Here is a 25,316-nt window from a genome sequence, read left to right as displayed (position 1 = left end):
TCCAGACCTAAATGTGATAAGTGGAAGGACAAGATTGAGGAGGAAAAATACGAGAAATATTGGCAAAGGATAGGAATGCACTACTAAGTGCAGGTGGATTGCAGTACCACTAAGGACAATCGGGACTCATTCGAGAATGTTGTCTCTAACTTACCAGTCCACAACTGAATATGGAGTTTCTTCTCGGATTACTAGATCCTATATTATATTAGCCCTCAATTCTGATCATATCTAATAATAAATACATAAGGAGCTGGAGCAAATATATATTTGTAAATAAGGCAATAAATAAAGTAGGCATATAAAGAAACAATTTATTATTATTTTAATTACATGAAATCACAGCAATTTTTTGATAAAAACAACAAGATCTAAAAATAAGGATGGGCCATATTTTCTACTTAGATGCGACTGTATTCATATCGAAATTGTTGCTAATTTAACAACATAATTGCAATCATAAAATCATGTTTTACACGATAAAGAACATAATGTGAAAAACCTCGAATAAAAAGAGGAAAAAACAAAAAAAAAATTAATCTATAAAATTTTCTATTTAGAATAAAATGTTTTGGAAGAGAAATGCTACAGGCAAATGGCAAAGTCAAATGTCGAAGTCAAATGTCAAAGTCAAATGTCAAAGTCAAAACCATATGTCAAAGTAAAATGTCGATGTTCACCTCAAAACTGTCAAAGTCGATAGGTTTGTTCCAATCCGTCACATTACCGTTCTTGAATGATTACGAGTAGTAACACATTTTTCGTTACTGCGCATACTCGTAACCATTCAAGAACGGTATTTGTGATGGGTTGGAACAAACCTGATGTAAATTTGAAATAACCAGAGATTAAACCAATAAATAAACAACTCCTATCTAAAAGATACAGATTAAGTGAAGCTAAGTCCGCCATTTGCATTGAGGAAAGAATTAATTTATTTTTGTTGCAGTAACACAAACTTTTAAAAGTTCTGCATCTTCAGTGGGAAACTATAGCAGGACAAGTTATTAATTTAAAATAACACGGTAAATATAAAAGGTTTATTACCTGTGAAAAGAAACACAAGCATTTTAAACCGGTTACAACGACTGTAAGCCGTAAGCATTGCAAAAATTTACCATTAGGCAAATCAATAATTGTTCTTCTTACCATCTCTGTGGTTCAGTGGTAAGAAAGCCAACTTTTGGATCCAAGAGTTGTGAGTTCGAAACCCCGCTGGGTGAAAAATTCGTTTTTATTAAAAATTTAATAAATAAAAATAATTTCTATCCTTGTGTGATCGGCACTCACCTGACCGCAGACGTTCGGATACAATAAGCGTCTCTTTTGTAAAGACAATGAAGTCGACTTTACTAAGTAACAAGACATTTTCTCAACACACACTACACATTACATTATAATCTGATTATTGCGATTGGCTGAATGATTAATATCTACGCCACGAAAGAAATCTGTATTGCAAATAGGGGCAAAGTAAAGGCTTCAAAAAATTTGACAAGTACCACTTCCATTAGTTTGATTTCTTTGATTAAAACAGAGAAGTACTGTCGGCGCCACAAACATGATCCATATATCAGCGGTAAATAAGACAAGATAACCGCTAATAACTATAATTAATAGGTTAAGTGCCACGTACACACAATTGTGGACACGAGTACCCTCGCTGGTGCCAAGACAAAATCTCGTGAACTGCTCACGAGTGCCCTGCACTTTATTTATCATTATGTCATCTGCATATCTTATGTTGTTAATAGATCTTCCGTTAATTATTATTCCTTCACTTAGAAATAGTAATGCTTCTTCAAAAATGGCTTCACTAAATACATAAAATAGTAATGGAGACATAATACATCCCTGCCTAACTCCTCTACTTCTCTCCTGAATACATACTTCAGTTAATTTAAGTCGTAGCATTATAATAATATTGATTGTATTTTTTTATTAAATAGGAATTTTTATTGAGATCTTTTTGGTGGTGTAGTTTCAGTGAAATTCTCTTCGGATAGGGCTACGTCATCACATTCGTGTTCAGCAGTCGCAAACTCTCCCGAGCAACGACTTTCCACCGATTTTGTATCGTATTTCCATAAAACTCCAGTAGACGATGACCATCCTGGCTACCAGGTACCTGGGAGACCATCGCCATCATAATATTCATGTTCAACGACCCCAAAAACCCCTGAGTAGCAGTGGTGTCATGGCAAAATTAGCACGGAACGCACTTTCCTTAACTTTTTTACAGTATTTTTAAATCAGACAGAAGAGAATCATATTGTTGCTTACAGTTCGAAGAGGCGCTTGATGTTGACTCATGACTGGATTAAGTAGTAAACATTCTTCTAGTTAAATTGTTTATCACACTTGTTATCAGTTGTTTGTAGTTGATAGTCGCAATTTTTGGATTGTTTGTAATGGGGACATTGTTGAAATTACCGTCCTTCTCAGCAATGTAAGCCTCAAGGCTCTTGGTTCCAGGCTTTTCTTTCAGAGTTTCAAAAAATTCAATGCTTCTGATCAATTTATCAGCATAAACAACAGTAGTTTCTCTGTTTTGCAAAGTCTCTGAAAGCATCGAAAGTTCCGTAGTTTCTCTGTTTTGCAAAGTCTCTGAAAGCATCGAAAGTTCCGCCAAAATGTCATACATAATGGCTAAATTTAACAGAAACTGTAATGATGAAAATTGCCTTGATAGGGCACAGTACATAGATCTTTCAGTGGAACTTCTGTTCTTGTCTGTCTTCGCCTTTTCAAAGTGGTTGTAAATGGCAGAGTAACCATACCATACAGCCGAAACTGCACGATAAGAACTTGCAACCCATCGAGTCCCAAAACTTTTCCAAGTTTTTGGAGTTGTTCCAGGTTTGTGGCACACTTGAAGAGTTCACGCTGGTCTTTCGGTGACTTCTGTAGATGGAGTATATATTTTATTATCCATAAATATTTGAAAATGATTTACGGACCCAACTTCATCAACTGCATGACTTAAGGCTAGCTTTTAGTCTATGATTCATGCAATGCCAAATATCTGGGTACATCTCAAGCAATCTCTCAGCTATACCTGATTTTTTACCCAACATGATGCTGGCACATCACTTGCAAATGAAACAAAATTTTCTTTCAAGTAATCATCATCAAATCCGCTTATTTTCAAACAGCTTAGCAAACTTTCAACAATTACCTGAGATGTTTGACTGCTCAGTTCAATCAACTCTAAGAACAAAAATGAGGATTCTACTCTTTGCTGAACTCACATTTTAAATACATTATTAGATTAGATTTTGAGCCTACAGCTGTTGACTCTGCAATTATTTCTGCATCAGTATTTCTAGAGTGTAGCCCGATTCCAATATCAACATTGTTCATTCTTTTCAATTCTAACAGGTCAAAAAAGTGGTCGTGGCCGTACACTCTGGTTTTCGTGCACTAGGCAGTAGTAGGCCTACAACGATTCACCCGGAGGGCGGAGTGAATCGTTGGGTGAATCATTGTACTGTATCGAAATATAGATAGCGTTTTCTATATTGCGTTTTATTTACAAAACCTAAATTTTTCATTTATTTTTTTTTCTTCTCTTAACCAGTGCCGGAACGGCGTTCCGGTGCGTTCCGGCACCATGACACCACTGCCGAGTAGTACCCCTTTGTGATACTAAAAGAATTAGATAAAACAATAAAATATATAATAATGGCATAAACAATTGTTACTTTATTGGAGTAATTAAAATTAATTGCACTATAGTGGCAGCAATATACACAATATCTAACAGAGTTTCTACTAGTAAAAGCTAAATTATAAATCCAGTGGAACATTGTATTCTTGAAATAAAATATTCAGCAAGATGCAAATTGGATAAGTTAACAAATTTGTTAATATTTGATGGATAATCTTGATTATCAAATCAACGGATGTTCATCCATTTCCACTAAAAACAAATTTATTCCAATTTTCAGTCATTTGGACTAAAAAGAAATAAAGAAACCCAAAGGAACCATGAACAAAAAGATCATTTTTGTAAATGAACGCACATACAAACTTTTACCTTCATTTTATAACATTTTTCAAGTCTATTTTTGTCATATGTCATAAGTTAAAGACGTTTTCTACGTCAGCGTTTAAGCGTTTACGGGCGTATACCAAGTATGGAGTACTTAAAACATAAATGAACAAATTTTCATTAATTTGCACTAAAAAGAAACTTAAAAGGAAACGAGCCCAAAAATACCCGAGTATGCTTTTTCTCATGAGGATCTTTCAGTGCGTCACAGTTTTTCGATTTCTTTCTAACGCATTAAATTGCATGTGACAGAATAAAACGCACGTCGGTGATTACATTTCGTCGGTGATATTTATAACATTTATTCTAGTTGTCAATAGATGGCGCTATAATCGAAAAAAAATTATATAATATATCTACGAATATAATCTGTTCAATTTATAAGACTATACAAATCAAAGAAAATACCATTTTATAAATGCAATAAACACAATTGATTTGATGTAATGCCAAATTGCATATAAAATGTGACAACTGTCAGATTTAACTAATATGTCATGTCACTAAAATGTATATTATCACGGACTTACCTTTTTTTCTATCATTTGTGACGCACTGAAAAATGCTCATGAAAAGAAGCATAATACCCGTTTGTGGTACTAAAAGAATTAAATAAAACAATAAAATATATCATACAGAACAAGTAAAAACTTCGTTTGTATAATGGTATAAAAAGTTTATTGAAAAACTATTAAAAAGGCATCCAAAAGGATTCGCAAAACGTTTTCGATCTAGATCAGATCACCTTCAGTGCGTTCTGCTTAGTAGATTAAACTAGCAACCTTATAGAATAGGAGACATCGAGAAATATGATTTACAATTCGAAAAAAAAAATCGAAATGTAAATCATATCTCTCGATGTCATCTATTCTATAAGGTTACTAGTTTCATCTACTAAGTAGAACGCACTGAAGATGATCTGATCTAGATCGAGAACGTTTTGAGAATCCTTTTGGATGACTTTTTAATAGTTCTTCAATAAACTTTTTATACCATTATACAGACGAAGTTTTTACTTGTTCTGTATGATTTTTAATTATGGTATACAGCCAGCTATTGGGAATTTTCCATTGATTTTGTTTTAATAAAATATATAATAATGGCATAAACAATGGTTGCTTTACTGAAATAATAAAAATTAATTGCCACTACAGTGGCACCAATATACACAATATCTAACAGAGTTTTCTACTAGCAAAAACTAAATTATACATCCAGTGGAACATATATTCTTGATAAGTTAACAAATTTGTTAATATTTGATGGATGATCTTGATTATCAAATCAACGGATGTTCATCCATTTCCACTAAAAACAAATTTATTCCAATTTTCAGTCATTTGGACTAAAAAGAAAGAAAGAAACCCAAAGGAACCATGAACAAACAGATCATACTTCTAAATGAACGTACATACAAACTTTTACCTTCATTTTATAACATTTTTCAAGTCTATTTTTGTCATCTGTCATGAGTTAAAGACGTTGTTTACGTTAGAGTTTAAGCGTATTACGGGCGTATACCAAGTATGGAGTAATTAAAACATAAATGAACAAATTTTCATTAATTTGCACTGAAAAGAAACTTAAAAGGAATCATTAACAGACAGATCTTTCATTTTCAGATAAACGTAAAAACACACTGTTATTTTTATTTATAGTACCTTTTAACGTATATTTCTGTCATCTACGTTAGGTAAAAAAGCGTTTTCGCGATTTCACGTATAATTAAACAATTAACGTTGGGTAACAAAATTGAATCTGCATAATTTTTTTAACGTTTCTCAATTTGAAATGGTGTCAAAATTACTTCTAGGTTTTATTTAAATAGGGTTACTGCTTTCAAGGATCCAACAAGCCTATTAGGCTATTGATTATGTACTGTAGAAAGGAACTACAACGTTAACGGGGTTTTATTATCGTCAATGAATCTCTGTATATGAAAAAACCGCGGAGTGCTACCATTTAAAGGGGTGCGTTTTTGAGAAATGGGAGAATTAGTCCCTGGGCACCGGCTACATGAGGGTGAGTTCTATGCACTTTTGGTACAAACATGTCTAAATAAAAATTGTTCCTGGTTAAATTTCCTATCTAAATATAACTTTTTGAAGTCAAAGATACTTTTTTTACAAAAATATATTCAAAAGAAAAAGCACAAAGACACCCAAAAGAAATAAATTTTGTTTTTTGTTCCATAACTTTTGTCCACGGGGATATAGGTATAGACATTGCTTCACAGAAAAAAAACTTACATATTTTGTCTTTAAAATGATGTTTGGTAGAGGTCATTAGGATTTACAGTTTTCGAAATATGATTTCTCGAAGTTAGCCACTCACAGCAATTTTGGGCAATTTTCCTTGTTATTTTGCAAATATTGTCCTGTAACTTTTTTCTACGTAACTTTAGGCATATGCAATGGTACATGCAAGATGAGTAGAAATTAATTACCTTTAAAATTTTCTACTGTATAATGTTGTAAGACTTCCTTTAAAGAGGTTATCTTTTCCAAGACTTTATACTTTTAACGAGTTTTTATATTTTTTACGATTATTTTTTAAATTTCCCATTATAACTTTTTTTCTACATTTAGGTATATATTATATAATAAAAAAGAAAGCTTATTCTGTTTACTTTAAAATGGTGTATTATAAAAAATTCTAGGATTATTTTTGAATAAGGTATGCTTTTTCAAAATGTAATAAATACTTGCAACGATTTTTGATTTTAGGATTATTTTTTAAATTCCTCATTATAACTTTTTTATGTGAGTGTATGTTATGATTGAATCTTATTTTTGATAGGTAATACTTTGGATCCACTTGACTCGGCCGGGCAAACTTCAAAATATGGATTAATTCCAATATTTACTGTCAAAGCTCCTGCACCTGCACAAGCTTTGCTTAAAAAAATAGCATGTAAATGTACCAAAGGATGTACAAAAAACTGCGGTTGTAGGAAGATAGGAATTAGTAGTTCAAGATTCTGCAAAGGGTGCATGTGCATTGGTACTAATTGTGGAAACTCTAGATAACTGAGGTATCAGAGGAAGATATTGAAGCTAATGCTAACGAAGAGATGGACTTTGATTTTGAAAATTTTTTAAATGTCAACGTTTAAAAATTTTTAACTAAAGTGATTTTTTCTACGACTAATGTTTATGTATGTATGTATACACCGTTCTTAGGCGTCAACGCCCTTCGGTAGGGATCTATGGAGGAGTATCACCAAGCCGGAAGCCCTTATCCCTTCCCGTACCGCTCCCCCATAGGCCGATCAGAGGCCAGTTTATTCCAGACCAAGCCGTAGACTCTATTGAGTTTTATACTACGGCGTTGGCCTTTTATAAATTTCATGACCTAGCTGAGGCTCGAACCAGCGACCGCAAATCGCAAATCCACTAAACTTGTCGATCGACTGAGCCCCAGCTAACTGGACCGTCAAGACCGACCTAATGTTTATGTAATTTTTGTAATAGAAATAATTTTAAATAATACAGGTAAAAAAATATCAAAGAATCACTCGGTTTTCATTATTTAAATATAGATGATACACCATTTTAAAGAACACAAAGTAAGCCCTCTTTATTGAGCAATATATAGTATATTCATGTACAAGAAAAAAAAGTTATAATGAGAAATTTAAAAAATAATCCTAAAATCAAAAATCGTGGCAAGTACTTATTACATTTTGAAAAATAATATCTCATTCAAAAATAATCGTAAAAAATAATATTTTTTTTTATATTACGTATTATATAATATATAATATATAAAATATAATATATAATATATAATATAATATTACATAATATATAATATATTATACAATATTATTTTGTTTTTATATTATATTACAAAAAATCGTTAAAAGTATAAAACCTTGAAAAACCATAATCTCTTTAAAAAAAAGTCGTACAACGTTATACAGTAGCCCATTTTAAAGGTAATTGATATTTATTCATATTACGTGTTTCATCGCATATACAGTCGGAAAAATGAAAGAATACCCATGAACGAACATATAAAACACGTGTATTTTCCTGTCACCGTGTCACAAAGAAAATTGCCCAGTGCAAGTACATGTAATAATAATTATTACATGTAACTGCGCTGGCCAATTTTTTGTGTGACACGGTGAAAGAAAAATACAGCGTGTTTTATAGGTTAGTTCATGGGTATTCTTTCATTTTTCCTACTGTACCTAAAGTTACGTAGAAAAAAGTTACAGAACAATATTTGCGAACTAACAAGGAAAATTGCCCAGAATTGCTGTGAGTGGCGAACTTTGAAAAATCATATTTCGAAAACTATAAATCATAATTACCTCTACTAAACAAAATTTGAAAGAAGAAATATGTAGGTTTTTTATCTGTAAAGCAATGTCTATACCTATATCCTCGTGGACAAAAGTTATGGGACAAAAAACAAAATTTCTTTCTTTTTGGTTTCTTTGTGCTTTTTCTTTTGAACATATTTTTGTAAAAAAAAGTATCATTGACTTTAAAAAGTGATATTTAGATAGGAAATTTAACCAGGAACAATTTTTATGTAGATATGTTTGTACCAAAAGTGCATAGAACTCACCCTAATGTAACCTGTGCCAAGGAACTAATTCACCCATATCTCAAAAACGCACCCCTTTAAATGGTAGCACTCCGCGGTTTTTTCATATATAGATGTCCATTGACCATATGAAATAATAAAACCCCGTTAACGTTGTAGTTCCTTTTAGCTGTCTTATTTTGAATATAGTCAATAGCCTATATATACTGATTAAAAAATTTGTTCTCCATCGTTGGTAAAATATTTTTATCGCCAACCGTCACTAAAGTCATTCATTATTGTACTCATTTGCGGCAGTAAAGTAACACTTTATTATACTGAAAAGAGAAGAACTTTACCTGTAGCAAAAATATGGATCAAGTTAAAAGAGATTGAATGTAAGTAGTCGATGGCAGTAATCGATTGTTTGAGTGAACTTAAAATTTATTTACTTTAATTATAAAAAATATTGTTCAAAATTTACGTTATTATTAATTAAATTTATGTCAAAAAGTGAAATTCTGTAGTATTTTGTATTTATGTTCATATAAAATAAATCAAAACTTTATCGATTTGGTAATTATTCAATATTGATAACTATCGACTAAAATTCGAAAGCGGTCATCGTGCAAAAGTCATCTGTCATCACTGTCATATGAAATTTTTATAAATAAAGTTTGTGCAATAAATAGATTAAACGAAATAATATGACTATTTGTTAATGTTTTTATGGTTGGCGATAAAATTTTATATGCACCGTGTCAGTAAAGACTATCGAACTCGTCTGTTACTCGTCTCGCTCGCTTCGCTCGCTCTGCTCGTAATGTCAGACCCGTTCGATAAATAGTCACTTTAATGAGTTGGTACATAAATAACTAGATCAACTAGGGAGTTCAATTTGCTATTCCTTATTGGGAATAAGAGCAGCAATTTTACTTTAAAATTAACTTTATTTGGCGTTTCGATTTCCACTTAGGAAATCGTTCTCAAAATACAAAATATTGATAAATTAAACAGACTGTTTTTGTTATTTGGTAAAAAATTCTTCTAAAGTAGTACTATGGATCTATGGACTACTAGATTTTAGTATGTTATTTAAAACTAAACCTAACAATGAACAAGAAAGAACAAAGAATTTTATTTATAAAATACCGTTTGAATGCGAACATTTTTATTAACGTGAAACATCAAGAGCACTAAATAATGATCATATATGACGAATAAGTAAACTTCGATCTTACATCATTAATAGATAATTTGATATATCTCAAATATGTAAAGACGCATGGGGAACTGAACATAGAGTTAAATGGAAAGATTCAAGTACCTATAGTCCTGAAAGAAACAGATAGTAAAAGGAGAAAAATCAAATAAGCGGCTCTAATTATGCTAAATGAAACCAATTGCGTTGCAAATTCCTCGGCAGAATGCAGTAGGGTATGGTTACCCATATTAAAAGAGGAAATTAATACACAAAAAATACCACTATTATTAAGCAAATAACAAAGCCAAGGATACACGTATGTTTTAAAATAACATACACATAAAACTCAGAATTTGGTGTTAATATTCAGAGTAAACTAAATATAAGACCAAATACTTAACATGTCGGAATAGTATCCTGAGCTTTTTCTTGGATTTGTCTTCATGACTTACTATAAAATCACTAACCGGAGAATTTTACTGTCATCATTACATGTGGTTGTGTTTAAGACAAATCAGATACTATGATTTTTCTGACAGGTATTCTTAAGTTAAAGTTGATTTCATATAATCGAATGACGTTTCTCAAAGAAAACAAAATAGACATCATGTTACTAGCAGAGACGCATTTTACTAAAAAGTCTTACATGAAAATCGCAAAATATAATATCTACCAAACAAATCACCCAGATGGAGCAGCCCATGGTGGAACTGCAATTATAATTCGCAGCAATATAAACCACAACGAAGAAACAAACTATGCGAAAGATCACCTGCAAGCAACAACAGTTGCTCTAAATACTGGAAGCGGTATTCTAAAAGTTTCTGCAGTCTATTGTCCTCCAAAACATAACAATAAAAAACAAGAATACTCTAATTTCTTCGAAACGCTTGGAAACAGATTCATAGCAGGAGGAGACTATAATACCAAACACAAAGCCTGGGGCTCCAGACTAATAACTACGAAAGGTAGAGAATTACTTCAAACTATAAATCACAGTAACTTAAAGCACTTCGCCAGAGGAGAACCCACATACTGGCCCAGTGATCCACAGAAAACACCAGATGCCATAGATTTTTTCGTAACAAAAGGCATTAATACTAAACAACTCAAAATACAGTCAAGCTTTGATCTATCATCTGATCATTCACCAATACTCTTAACCATGCTTGAGGGAATAGTAGGGCGACCAAAAAAACTTATAGTATGCAATCATAAAACAAATTGGGACACCTTCCAGGAACGGGTGGATGCATGTATAGATCTCAAAATTCCTCTTAAAACAACCGAGGACATAGAAGTAGCATTAAAAAAACTAACAATTTCCATTCAAACTGCGGGTTGGGTCGCAACTCCGATATAAAAAGACAGTGATAAAATCGACGCAAACCCAATCATAATAAAAGGCCAAATTGATGAAAAGAGAAGACTACGCAAGAAATGGCAGCAAAGAAGGACAGCAGCAAATAAGAAAAACCTCAATAAAGCAAGTAAGGACCTAAAAAAACTTCTGTTAACGATGAAAAATGACTCGGTTCAGGCATACCTCGAAAACCTAACGCCAACGGAAGCAACAGACTACTCACTCTGGAGAGCAACAAGAAAATTGAACAGGCCACAACAACATATTCCCCCTATAAAAGATCAACAGGGGAAATGGGCCAGAAACGACAAAGAAAAAGCCAATGCATTTGCACTTCACCTATCAAATGTGTTTAAACCAAATGAAGTAGAGAGTACACAAGAAGACATGGACGACATACAAAACTACCTGGAGTCACCTCTTCAAATGGAACAGCCCATAAGCAACTTTAAATACAATGAAATAAGAGATGTAATTGTACACCAAATTAAACCAAAAAAAGCACCGGGCTATGACCTAATAACCGGCATTATAGTGCAAAAACTCACTAGAAAAGGAATAACAGCATTACTACAAATTTTTAACGCAATGCTAAGGCTGAGCTACTTTCCAAATCAGTGGAAAGTAGCAGAAATAATAATGCTTCCCAAACCAGGTAAAAACCCTAATGAAATATGCTCGTACAGACCCATCAGTCTCTTGCCAATCTTATCAAAAATATTTGAGAAACTTCTACTCAAGCGAATGCAGCCAATATTAACGGAAAAAAAGCTCATACCAGATCATCAGTTTGGCTTTAGAGCAAAACATGGCACAATAGAACAAGTCCACAGAGTCGTTAAACAAATTAGCAATGACTTAGAAAAGAAAAGGTATTGTTCAGCCGCATTCATAGATATTAGCCAAACTTTTGATAAGGTGTGGCATCCTGGACTATTGTATAAAATAAAAAAAGGTTTACCTCACAACTTCTATCCATTATTAAAATCATACATAACTAACAGATTTTTCTTAGTAAAACAGCAGTCTGAATATACTAACATCTACCACATAGAATCTGGAGTACCACAGGGTAGTACCTTGGGTACAATATTATATTTATTGTACACGGCAGACATTCCCACTACAGAACAAACAACAGTATCAACATTTGCTGATGATACAACAATACTAGCCTCCCATCACAATCCTACAGGAGCTAAAAGAAACCTACAAACAAACTTGAACAAAATAGGAGTATGGCTAAAAAAGTGGAAAGTAAAAGCGAATGAATCCAAATCAATACAGGTTACTTTCACGATGAAAAGAGATCAGTGTCCACCAGTGAAACTAAATAACAGCCAATTAGCACAAGCTGATAGTGTGAAATACTTACGCATGCACCTAGACAAACGCCTCACATGGCGGACACATATATTCAACAAGCGAAAACAACTAGGACTTAGACTGCAGCAACTATACTGGATTATCGGCAGGAAATCTAAACTGACCATTCAAAACAAAATACTTGTATATACATCAATTCTAAAACCAATCTGGACATATGGAATCCAGCTATGGGGCACAGCGTCACATTCAAACTTAGAAATACTTCAAAGGTTCCAAAATAAGGTTTTAAGAATAATAGTCAATGCCCCCTGGTACGTGCCAAATACAGCAATAGAAAGAGACTTAGAAGTCCCCACCATCAAAAGTGAAATAAAACGACATAGTGAAAAATATCGGGATAGAGTGAATACGCATGTGAACCCCCTCGCGAGTGATCTATTTAATACCATAGGTGAAGTGCGCCGCTTAAAAAAATTTAAACCAACGGACCTGATAAGCAGGTTTAACTAAGTGCACTCAGAATAACAAACAAATAACGGTTTTAAATAAATAGGTTAATTATGTAAAGGAAATAATTCACTGGAAATATTTCCTACATGTCCAATGTAAATATCCGATCATTTACTTTTTGTCCTTTAATATTATATATGATATGTGACAGATTGTAAATATACTGGGAGTTATTAAAAAAACAATCGAATGAATTATCTTCCAATAAAGTCGTCCCAGGAAGGCAACCTAAAATATTGACCATATCATTTTAAAGTCATCCACTTTAAAATGTATAATATATGTCTAAATTGTCAATATGAATGAGTCAGATTAAATTATTAGAAGATTTTTTTACCAAGCAACAAAAACAAAATTTGTTTATTTTGTTAATTTTTTGTATTTTGAGAATGATTTCCGAAGTGGAAATCGAATTTTAAAGTAAAATCGTGGATTTTTCCCAACCTAAATAGTAAATTGTATTAACATGCCACAAGAAAATAGCTTCTGAACAATATTCAAATAGTTCAACTACAGCAGCTGTACCAAAAACGTGCTGGATAAAGGCAAAACCCATACCAAGCAATAAAATCATTCTGCAGGTTTGATGCTTTCGAAACAAGGACCAAAGTTTCTGTTACGTTCAGATCTCAATCGCTGGAGCTAGACTTCAACGAAGATCTTCTAAACTTGGTTCCTGCTTCTTGCAAGTCTTATGTTACGTTCATATCTCATTCGCTGGAGCTAGACATCGATGAAGATCTTTTAAACCTGCTTCTCGAATACCGTTTCGGTGATTTGGGTGCTGACTGCTCAGATCGTGACTTCGAAACACTTCTTCCTTTCTTCTGTTTCTTCATACTCTTGGCAATGACTCTTTTTTGGTGGTCCAGTTGAGGAAAGAGGTCTAGAAAAGAAGATAACAATGAAGCTATACCAAAAAGCGGTCTAATTGGTTAAAATAGTGAGAAATGTCCCTAGCGATATTCCAAAAATAAAAATATCATGTTGTTCTACATCAAAAAGTACTCAACCAAAAACATTTTTAGATTCCTAGGCCATACATAACCTCAAAAAATTCAAAACGCGTTTTTTCGTTTTTTGACGATATCGTTGGTTCTAAATATCGTAGAAACTTTGTTTTTCTTTCATTTTATAGGGTTTTTCCAACAACACGGTATAGACCTGGATCCCGCGTACCAAAAAAGTTGATTAATAACAAGCTGAAAATTTGTTAATAGCTTAACGGTGTCTAGTTGGACAAACTTTGATGTATGGGAACACTGGAACAGAGGAAGTTTTAATTGTGGAACAGGTTAAAAATTTGGAACGTCAGACTACGAAAACGTCCCATGTATTTTGTCGGACAGAACTTCCAATTGATTTGTTACCATTCCATTAAACTCTCATGCAAAAATCAGACTGGTATCACCAACTGGGCATTTTAATGGGTCTATTGAATAAAAAGAAGAATATACTTTTACTTACACGAATTTAAGTATTTACTTAACAGTAATTGAATAAAGTCATTTCTTTAATGCTTTATTCCATTACTATTAAGTAAATACTTAAATACGAGGAAGTAAAAGCAAATACTTATTTTTATTCAATAGACCCAATGAGTGGAACACGAAGAACGTGTCAAATGACAAGAATCATGTTGATTAGTAATAGCAGTCTGATTTCTGCATGAGAGTTTAATAAAAGGGTAACAAATCAATTGGATGTTATGTCCGACAAAATACATGGGACGTTTTCGTAATCTGACGTTCCAAAGTTTTAAACTGTTCCACAATTAAAACTTCCCCTGTTCCAGTGTTCCCGTACATCAAAGTTTATTCGACTAGACACCGTTAAGCTATTGACAAATTTTCAGCTTGCTATTAATCAACTTTTTTTGGTACGCGGGATCCAGGCCTAGTATTTTTTTACAACATTTTTGGGCAAATAATTCAAATTTTTTAAAAATTTTGAAATTTTTAAAATTAGTTAAAAAAACTGGCTCGAACTTAACACCGAAAAAAATATATATTATTTTTTTGGGTGTCAAATTATGCCCAAGATTTTTTTTTCAGATTTTTATAGGTGGGGCATAATGGTCAAAATAATGAAACATTTTTTATGCATTTTTCGGTATTTTTCTTTAACCGTTATGAGTAGGACTCAATTTTAAAACCATTCTCTGCCTTGATTTTCTCCAAGTACATCCCAAAAAAACCAACATAATTTTTAGACTTCTAGACCCAAACTTAACCTCCAAAAAAACGTCTTTTTCGTTATTTAACTATATGTTCGGATTTAATTATCATAGAAACTTCTTTTTTGTAGGGTTTTTTATTTCCTACAACATGATAAATATAATAATTTTTGTTATTTTGACCATAATTCCACACCTATAAAAATCTGAAAAAAATCATGGAGATTATTTCATTCATAGATTCTGACCAATAGAAACCTACAAGAATAATAAAAATTACAGCGATTATTTTTTGATGATTTTAACTTCCAATCGTATACAGTCGAACCCGCTTATTGGAATCGCCTTTGGGCCAGGCAAAAATATTCTTATAACCGGGATATTCTAATAACCGGGATATTCTAATAACCGACCATTGGTGGCTAGTCGAAATAAGTGTACCGAATATACGTAATAATATTATTTACATACTATGCCAATGTGTAGTTTTACATACTATGCCAATATGTAGTTTTACATACTACGCCAATATGTATATCTTATTATATGTACATACATAATCAGTATATGTAAATGGTTTTAGGTCTTTTTATGTCAATAATACAGTAGTGTAACTACTACTTATCTATGTGTTAAATACCAAATTAAATTATATGTATGTGAATGAATACCGTAGGTAATTAATATGAAATGTACGCAATATGTAGATATGTAAATATCTTCTTATTAAAATGCATAATATAACAAAATTACTTATTTTTTCTTGAGAAATTATCGGTAATTATAGCTTTTTTGTTGTTAATCCGTGTGGTCATCCTTAATCCATTGGTTGAATCGAAGTTTTATTGGCGGCAAGAAATGGATTGTTACATTATTCAACCTCACGTCGTCGGGTTAAAGTAAGATCTTTTCTTTTCGAATTTAACAAAGCCATAATTCACATCTTGCAAACAAGTATGTACTCTCTGGGTGAGTTCTAAATAAACTGCTTCTAACAATTTTATAACAGGCAACAGTGGGTGAGAATATGTACAGAACTTTGTAGACAAATAAAAATTACTTTATGACCCATGCATTTGTCGGCTAAAGATCGAATTGGTACTCGTAACAAAGTAATAAATATTTATTACCCTAATAATATCTAATCCAGCACTACAGGCCCTTGACGACAAACCATAATACCAAACAGAATTTAAATTTTTAGTAAATTGTAAAAAAAAATATTCGTTGACCTGCAAAATATGCCAATAAGCGGTATTATCTAATTAGAACATATTTCAATAAACGAATAAATTTATTAAGGAGTAAATGGAAACGTTTCGGTACCTCGAATTTATATTCCATAAACCGGGATATTCCTATAACAGGGATTCTAATAAGCGGGTTCGACTGTAGTAAGATATTTGATCACGTGTTTAATTCTGTCCAATCAGATTAAAATTATACTGAGAATTATCTACTGTAGAAAATTACCGATAGAATTTTTTTAAGTAGATTGTTTCTGTTTAATGGCAACCAGTTTCCTAGTTTTGACAACTGTCACATTTAAGAAAATATCCATAATATACGTATCAAAAGATAATCTTACAAATATCACACGACAGTAAGAATAAATAAGAAAATGATGCTTCATTTTTACTCAAATTTGTTGTCATTGGGCAATAGCCACTCGAGCCCTGCGGGCTCTCGTGTCTATTGCCAGACAACAAATTTTCGAAAAACTGTCGCATTATTTTCAATTTATTCTCACTCTCTTGTGATATTATACCCGATAATTTTTGATAATTTCCCGTCGTCAAGTATTTTACGTCAGATGCCCTTCGTTGCTATACAAAAATAAATTCAGTGACATTAATGACAATTAATGTTTTACAACTTGTCACAGAGAACAACAAGAAACAGGTTTAGCAAATATTCAGATAAAGATATCAATAAAATATTAGTTAAAATGATTTAAAAGGACAGTTTTATTCATGAAATAATATTACCGAATTACTCTCGAGCTCGAATTATCGATTTGTTTTGCCCTCGTGACACATTGACATATTTTTGACATACTTTGACAATTAAAACTGTCAAAGTGTCACTCGGAATAAAAATCGATAATTTTAGAGCTCTCGTGTATTTACTACTGATAATTTGACACCCAAAAAATAATATATATATTTTTTGGTCTGACGTTCGGCCCAATTTTTTTTATTTCAAAAGCGTCAAAAGAATTAAATTTTGCGCCAAAAATTGTGTAAAAAATACGACGCATCAGTAGAAAATAAATAAACCCTATACAATGAAATTAAAAAGAAGTTACTACGATGATTAAAACTGAATATATCGTCAAAGAACGAAAAAACACGTTTTGATTAAAAAAAAAGTTTTGGTCGAGTACTTTTTAACATATGACATATAATACGGTATGTGGCAAAATAAACAATACTGAAATGCGTATGACTCAAATTTGTATGTTGTGTTAAGGATGTTTCTCAGTTTTGCAGAAAAAATTGTTATCGTCTATTTTAGGTCATACAGAAAATGTCGCGAAAACGACAATGGTTTCAGCAAGACGGGACCCAGGCAACCTGTCATACAGCCAGGGAGGCTGTTCGAATACTTCGCGATCATTTAAGAAGATCGCCACTCACCAAAAAAAAAACGCCAAAAAACGCCACCTGATGCATACATATGGGGAATGCTGAAGGTGGCAGACCGATCGACCGTTTGGCATTCCGGAATTGCGGACTAGAATTACAGATGTTTTTCGTGTCAGAGGGCATCTTTAACATCTGTTTTATATGGAACGTCGTCGTGAAAAATAAATATTATTTAATATACATTACATAAACATTTCAATATTCATGTCAGTACAGTTTATTTTGCCGCATACTGCACCTATGCGAACAGTGCAATAGAGAAAACTGACTGTATTAGGTATAGGCATATCTTTCTAATCGGTGAGTTTGTCAAGTCGGCGGCACTGGAAAAGTCATGTGGTCGTCATTGGATAAACCTCACCGGTTGGAAAGAGATGCCTATACCTAATACAGTCATTTTTCTCGGTCGCATAGTTTTAGATTGCAGCGCGCAGTCTAGGTGCAGCTCCCGGAGCGAAACATGACCGATGAGATAAATCCTCTCTGCATAAAGTTTAGGTGGGTGTACGACCCACGACAGCCTTTGTCATCGGCCATGGTTCGCTCCGGGAGCTGTAATAATACAGCATGTTTAGTTTTAAATTAGATATATATACGCTATAAATGGCAACACTGCGCGTCGTAGAGTACCAGACGGTCCCCACTTCCCACGCTAATGCACCTGATTCTTGCCGGTTCTAACTCCGTCGTTTCGCCCTCCGCCGTAATTCGGCGATTAAACAACGATAGTGGAAGAAGCAATGTTGCCGATTTTAGCGCTTCACTCAGTGGCCTATATCTAATCTAAAACTAAACGTATGTATGTATGTCTATTCTTTTTGATGTAGAACAACATGGTATTCTTGATGGATTCGACCGTTCTTTGATGGAAGTTGATTTTATCTAACAATAAAACACTGAAAACGTTTGTTTTCTATACTTCCACAAAATTTATTACAACTATGTGACTACAGCTGTTTCGGCAGAGTGCCTTTCTCAAGTGATTTAGTTTACAATGGTTTGCCTATTTAAAGTCTTTAACTGAAGAGGTTGAGGAGTGGGGAACTGTTTGTCTTGAGTTAGTCATTCAGAATTATATCTGTATTTTTCAATTTATTAATTTCTATAGATTCTAATAAAGATAGCTTAAGGCCTTTATTTTGAATATGCAGAATTTGAAACTGTTCATTAAAAGAGTGATTATGATCTAGAAGGTGAAGTGCGTATGTAGAAGTGTCCGTTTTTCTATTGTTGAAAGCCCTAGACGTAACAATTACCAGACTACACAACAAACATGAGTTCTCCGTATATCATAAACCTACCCATACTGACACAACTATACACAATTCATCATCCCATCCTACACAACACAAACTAGCAGCCTACCATAGCATGATACATAGACTGACAGAAATTCCCATGTCAAAAAATAACTTCGAGATAGAACTGAACATCATTAAACAAATAGCAGTAAACAATGGCTATAACGAACAAACAATTAACAAAATTTTAAACCAAAAACTCCATAAGAAAGCCCTGACATTAGTCTACCCACCACCATAGAAAGAACCCAGTACCTTCTGCTCTATCACATATACTGGCAAGATAACAACAAAAATAGCCAGATACATAAAAAAGAAAGGAATAACACCAGCTTTCAGAACTAACAACAACTTAAGCAAATATATTAAGAACAATAAGAGCCGAAAGAGAAAACAACTACAGAGTGGTGTTTACAAACTAACTTGTGGTGACTGTCCGAAAACTTATATCGGTCAAACTGGCAGAACTTTTGACAAACGGATAGCAGAACACAAAAGGGCTTTCAACAATAGAAAAACAGACACTTCTACATACGCACTTCACCTTCTAGATCATAATCACTCTTTTAATGAACAGTTTGAAATTCTGCATATTCAAAATAAAGGCCTTAAGCTATCTTTATTATAATCTATGGAAATTAATAAATTGAAAAATACAGATATAATTCTGAATGACCAACTCGAGACAAACAGTTCCCCACTCCTCAACCTCTTCAGTTAAAGACTTTAAATAGGAAAACCATTGTAAACTAAATCAATTGAGAAAGGCACTCTGCCGAATCAGCTGTAGTCACATAGTTGTAATAAATTTTGTGGAAGTATAGAAAACAAACGTTTTCAGTGTTTTATTGTTAGATAACATGGTATTCTTATTATTGGACTATCCATGGGGGCATAAACCCTTTGTAAATACCCAACGAGTAAAAAACGAGACACAAAAGCAAAAAAAATACATACCGTGCGATATTTCTAGAGCATTCTTGGCAGCATTCATTTCTGCTTGTTGTATACTGTGACCCATGGCGCTGGCGAGTCTTCTTCCTCGAAAATACACTGCCACTGTGTAAACTCTAGTGTTCGTAGGACCTTTGCATTCAATGACTCTGAAATTAGATTAAAAACTATTAAGCTATGTCATTCTTGAGAGCTACCGCAGATATACCTCCAACTCTTCAGGAACCACTAGAGCAGAGACCACCTACAGAAGAAATGATGCTAGGAACATTTGCCGACGATACTGCAATCCTAGCCTAACAAACTGACCCTATTTATGCCTCGCATCTTCTTCAAGCGTATCTAGACAGAATAAAAGATTGGTTTTTGGAATGGAAAATTAAAGTCAATGAAGGAAAATCTATTCATGTTACATTTACAACACGAAGAGGAACCTGTCCTCCTGTAACTTTAAACAATCATCAATTACCATCAGCCAACGAGGTAAATTATCTTGGTATTCATTTGGACAGAAGTATCACATGAAGGAAACATATATCTGGACCAAGAGAAAGCAACTGGGTCTCCAATTTAGAAATATGTATTGGTTAATGGACCGTTCATCAAGACTATATCTGGATAATAAATTGCTGCTCTATAAGGCAATACTTGCCAATCTGGACATATGGGTTGGAACTATGGAGAACAGCCAGTCACTCCAACATCGAAATCATCCAACACTTCCAATCAAAAACCCTCAGAACCATCACTAATGCACCTTGGTACATCAACAACAGAATTATTCATCGAGACCTTAAAATGGATATGGTACAAGAAGTCATCCAAAAACGTAGCGCTGCTTACATTGCCAAGTTGGAGGATCATGAAAACCAGTTTGCACTTAACCTTTTAGACAATTTCCAAGAACGGCGTAGGTTAAAGAGGTTCAAACCACTGGACTTACTATTTAGATTTATATAGTAGTTATGAAATGTAATTATTTCCTATACAACTTTATAAAAATTGTACTTCGATTTTACCAGTGGGTAAAATCCTTCTTGCCCTTAGTCAATGTCATTACTTTTGTTTATTGTTGACACTCAACAGATTGCAAAATACTTTTAAATAAATAAAAAAAATTCTTGAGAGCAGCTTCCATTTGGGAAGCTGAGACGACAAATACATAGTTTGACAATTGTAATAAAGTCCTAAAAGTGGCGGATCCAGCAGTATCCAGCATCGTCAAATTGATTGGCTAAATTTCTATGAAAAATACATGAATAAATGAATGTTTTTATAATCTTTATATACAACTTGGTTTGAGAGGGGGGGCCGATCGCCCCCATCGCCCTCCCCTGGATCCGCCACTGAGTCCTAACAAGATTTTTGACAATTAAGAGGCTACATCAGCGCTGCATTTCCAAGACGGAAAACGCGTTCCAAGATTGCAGCTTTAATTTTGAATATTTTGTTGAGTTATTACATATACGTGTAGGATTGTAAATAGTTTACCTTATATTTTAAATTTCCCTGTATATCATTTTTCCTTGATTATTAGTAGAAATACGAAACGAAAGCCGTAGGGCAGCTGTGTGGGCGTATCTAATCGTTGTTTATTTTCGATCGTTAAAGATCAACAAGTAGCGAAGTAGCTAGCTTGACTAATTTTTGTAGTTTTGGGTTATTGGAAGATGTCGGTATATGCTTTGAACCAATTTTAATTGGGTTGTTTCACACGAAAAAGGAGATTAGCCTAAGCGGGTTTGTTTTAGCGTAGGGAAAGAGAACGAATACATTCAATCGATTATAACATCACAGCCGACGACAGACGTGCTCTTAGGGTTAATAAGACGTAAAAAGACGAATTAAGACGGGTATTATATTGATTAGACGCAAATTATCTATAAATACATTTCTTTTTTGTAAGAATAAGAACACGTACGATTTTAGTCGCAATTACACAACACTTTTACATTTCGTCAATTTAATAGTATCAATAAATTAGTCATCTATTTTATTAATTAAAACTGTTAAACATCAAACGCACTTTTATTACGATTGTCTTTAAAGAAAACCTACATACGTAATGTAGTAAAGAATGGCGGTGCAGAGCCCAATTTGACAAATATGTTAGTATGTGGAAATTACTCTATAACTAAATAAAATATTACAAAAACGAGTATGTACCACCATTAAGAACAAAAAATACACTTTCTTCAAATAAACTTTTTTATTCCATGAGTAGGATAAGGGAAGTAAAAGTTCCCGATTTAGTTCTAGGGGTCGACCCCAAAATCGCATCTGTCACCAATACGCCTAACTTCACGAGCAACTTTCATACGAGAATTATTAAAAAATATATGCATTGAAAATTGAAATCCAGATCTTGTAATTTTTTTAGCATTATAAAGTGAGTACAAAGACATTCATAATTTTTTTTTTGTAATTCCACCTTCAATTTACCCTGCAATGCTCGTAGACTATTACCGATAAGGTAGAGTTGTCGCCATTTTGGGCCGCGCCCGATGAAAAACCAGAAACCAGAAAAACCAGTCGATCGTTGGTCTATCTATCTCTTTTTACTAAGCGATACCGCTCATATGACGGACAAAGATGGCTGGAATGGCGTCCTTGATATCGGCATTACACCTCGATGCACAGAGCGGCCCATATCTAGCCTAATCTACAGGTTATTATATCTATGTGAAAAACTCGACCAATGACGTGTCTTCTTCTTCTTGTGCCACTCCTATCGGAGATTGGAAATCATCAAGGCTACCCTGACTTTGTTTACAGCTGACCTAAAAAGTTCATTAGTGGTGCAGCCAAACCACTCTCTCAAATTCCGCATCCACGACATTCCTCTACGGCCTGGATTCCGTTTTCCTTCTATTTTTCCTTGCATTATATTTTGAAGTAATGCGTATTTATGACCTCTCATCAGGTGACCCAAATTCTCGAGTTTTCTTCGTTTTATCGTTAATAAAATTTCTGGGTCTCTTCCTATCCTTCGTATTACTTCAAGATTTGTGATTCTTTCAACCCAACTTATCTTCAGCATTCGACGGTAGCACCACATCTCGAAACTTTCAATATTTTTTATGTTGTTCTGTTTGAGAGTCCAGGCCTCTACACCGTATAATAGCGTGTTAAATACGTAGCCACTTAGCATTCTTAATCGTAGAGGGATGCTTATATCTCTGTTGCAGAAGAATTTTCTCATCTTTATGAAGGTGGCCCTGGCAATTTCGATACGTCTTTTTATTTCATTGTTTTGGTCTCCAGTTTCATTTATTAAAGTTCCCAAGTATTTATAACTTGATACTTCTTCAATTTGAATGCCGTTTATACTAATATGTGCTGGTTGTGTCATGATTTTACTGAAGACCATATACTTGGTTTTTTTGATATTAATGTTTATGCCATAATTGTTGCAAGCAATATTTATGTTTGTAAGTAATCGTTGTAATTCTTCTACTGTTCTTGCAACTAGTACAGTGTCGTCTGCGTATCGAATATTATTTACAACCTCTCCATTGATTACGATTCCTTCATTTGCTTGCAAAAGGGCTTCCTGACAGATGCTTTCACTATATACATTAAATAGCAGTGGTGACAAAATGCATCCCTGTCTTACTCCTCTATGTATTTCTATTGCTTTTGATATATCGTTTTCTATTTTGATGTTAGCTTTCTGATTCCAATATAAGTTGAGAATTATTCGCAGATCTTTATTATCTATGTCTTTTCTTTCAAGAATGTCTCTTAGCCTATCGTGGCGTACTCTGTCAAACGCTTTTTCAAAATCGATAAAACATGCATGTACTTCTTGATTAACGTCTAGGCATCTTTGTGTAAGAACATTCAAACCGAAGAGAGCTTCTCGAGTACCTAGTCTTTTTCTGAACCCCATCTGTGTATTACTAATATCTGACTCCAACTTTTGATAAACTCGGTTGTGGATGATTTTTAGAAATATCTTTAGTAGATGGCTCATTAAAGATATTGTTCGATGTTCTGAACATTCTTTTGTATTGGATTTCTTTGGCAGTGTAACGAATGTAGACAGCAGCCACTCTTGAGGTATAATACCAGTATTGTATACTGTGTTAAATAAGTGCAATATTATACCTATTGATTCATCATTCAAGAGCTTTAGTAATTCAGTAGGAACCTCATCGGGTCCATTTGCCTTTCCAGTTTTGGAATTTCTAAGTGCCATTTCTACTTCACATTTTAGGATTTCAAGTCCCGTTTCACCATTTACCTTGTCAATGTTATTTCTGTTGTCCTCAAACAATTCTCTTATGTATTCACTCCATCTATTAATTTTTTCTGTTAAGTCTACAATAATATTTCCGTCTTTGTCCTTAAGCAAACTTATTTGATGTCATCTTTGGGTTCCTGTAAGTTCTTTTACTTTTTTATGTATATTGAATGTGTCATACTTTCTTTCATAGTCTTCCATTTCTACACATTGTTCTTTAATCCATGATTCTTTGGCCTTCTTTATTATTTGCTTTATGTTCTTATCAACCTCTCTGTATTTTTCTGAATTATTCTTCAATTTGCGTCTTTCATGACGTGTACCTATATATAAACAAAACAAAGATATCTGCTGCTTCGTAATCGTATCCAAACAATAAACGATAACAAAGTGAATCATTTTTATGACACTTTTTATACTCCAGGAACCAAAGCTTTTAACCTCACAATTTTTACAGAATGGATCAATTTGCTTGAAATTTTGAGAATAAGTAGTGGATAGTCCATGGATCAAAATCTATATGATGCCGACAGGCGCTTTTACCATGGGGGTGTTGCCACCCCATCTTGGGGGTGGAAATTTTTTATTATATTTTGACCGCAAAAGTTAATAAAAACATTCATTCCAAGCAAAAAATGTTCTATACATTTTTTTCATAAAATGAATAGTTTTTGATTTATTCGCTATCGAAAGTGTTTTATATCTAAAAAATCAATGTTTTTCGATGGTATACTCATTTACGATTCACTCAATTTTTTCCGTAGAACAAATTTTATCAAACCAAGTTCTTGGGAATTAAATTACCTACAATTTCATATTTAAACATTTTTTCGTATCTCTGATGCTAATCTTTCTATTCTGAAGAAAATGGCATTTTTTACCAAATTACAAACATTCGTATTAGCTTTAAACTTCAGTTTTTTTAAAACTAATCATTCTAAGCCAGTCAAACTTCTAGAATCTATTAATAATACATAAATAAAGAATAATAA

At 33.3% G+C, this 25,316-nt stretch overlaps 1 protein-coding gene across 1 annotated transcript in view; it reads right to left on the bottom strand.

The window, feature by feature from the left end:
* Positions 1-300: 300 nt before the first annotated feature.
* The window catches only part of LOC114334431 (ribonuclease 3), a 113,342-nt gene continuing 88,326 nt past the window's right edge, over positions 301-25,316 (bottom strand). The window contains exons 16-17 of the mRNA XM_050659623.1: positions 20,082-20,227; positions 301-13,885 (exon numbers count right to left, since the gene is read on the bottom strand). Coding sequence (XP_050515580.1) covers positions 13,710-13,885; positions 20,082-20,227 — 322 coding nt within the window. The 3' untranslated portion in view covers positions 301-13,709. The remainder of the gene's footprint in view (positions 13,886-20,081; positions 20,228-25,316) is intronic.

Source organism: Diabrotica virgifera, chromosome 8 (genome assembly GCF_917563875.1).
Source record: "Diabrotica virgifera virgifera chromosome 8, PGI_DIABVI_V3a".
Classification (NCBI taxonomy): Eukaryota; Metazoa; Arthropoda; class Insecta; order Coleoptera; family Chrysomelidae; genus Diabrotica; species Diabrotica virgifera.
Note: the sequence above shows the minus strand (reverse complement) of the source record. Positions and strands in the feature narration are given on the sequence as shown.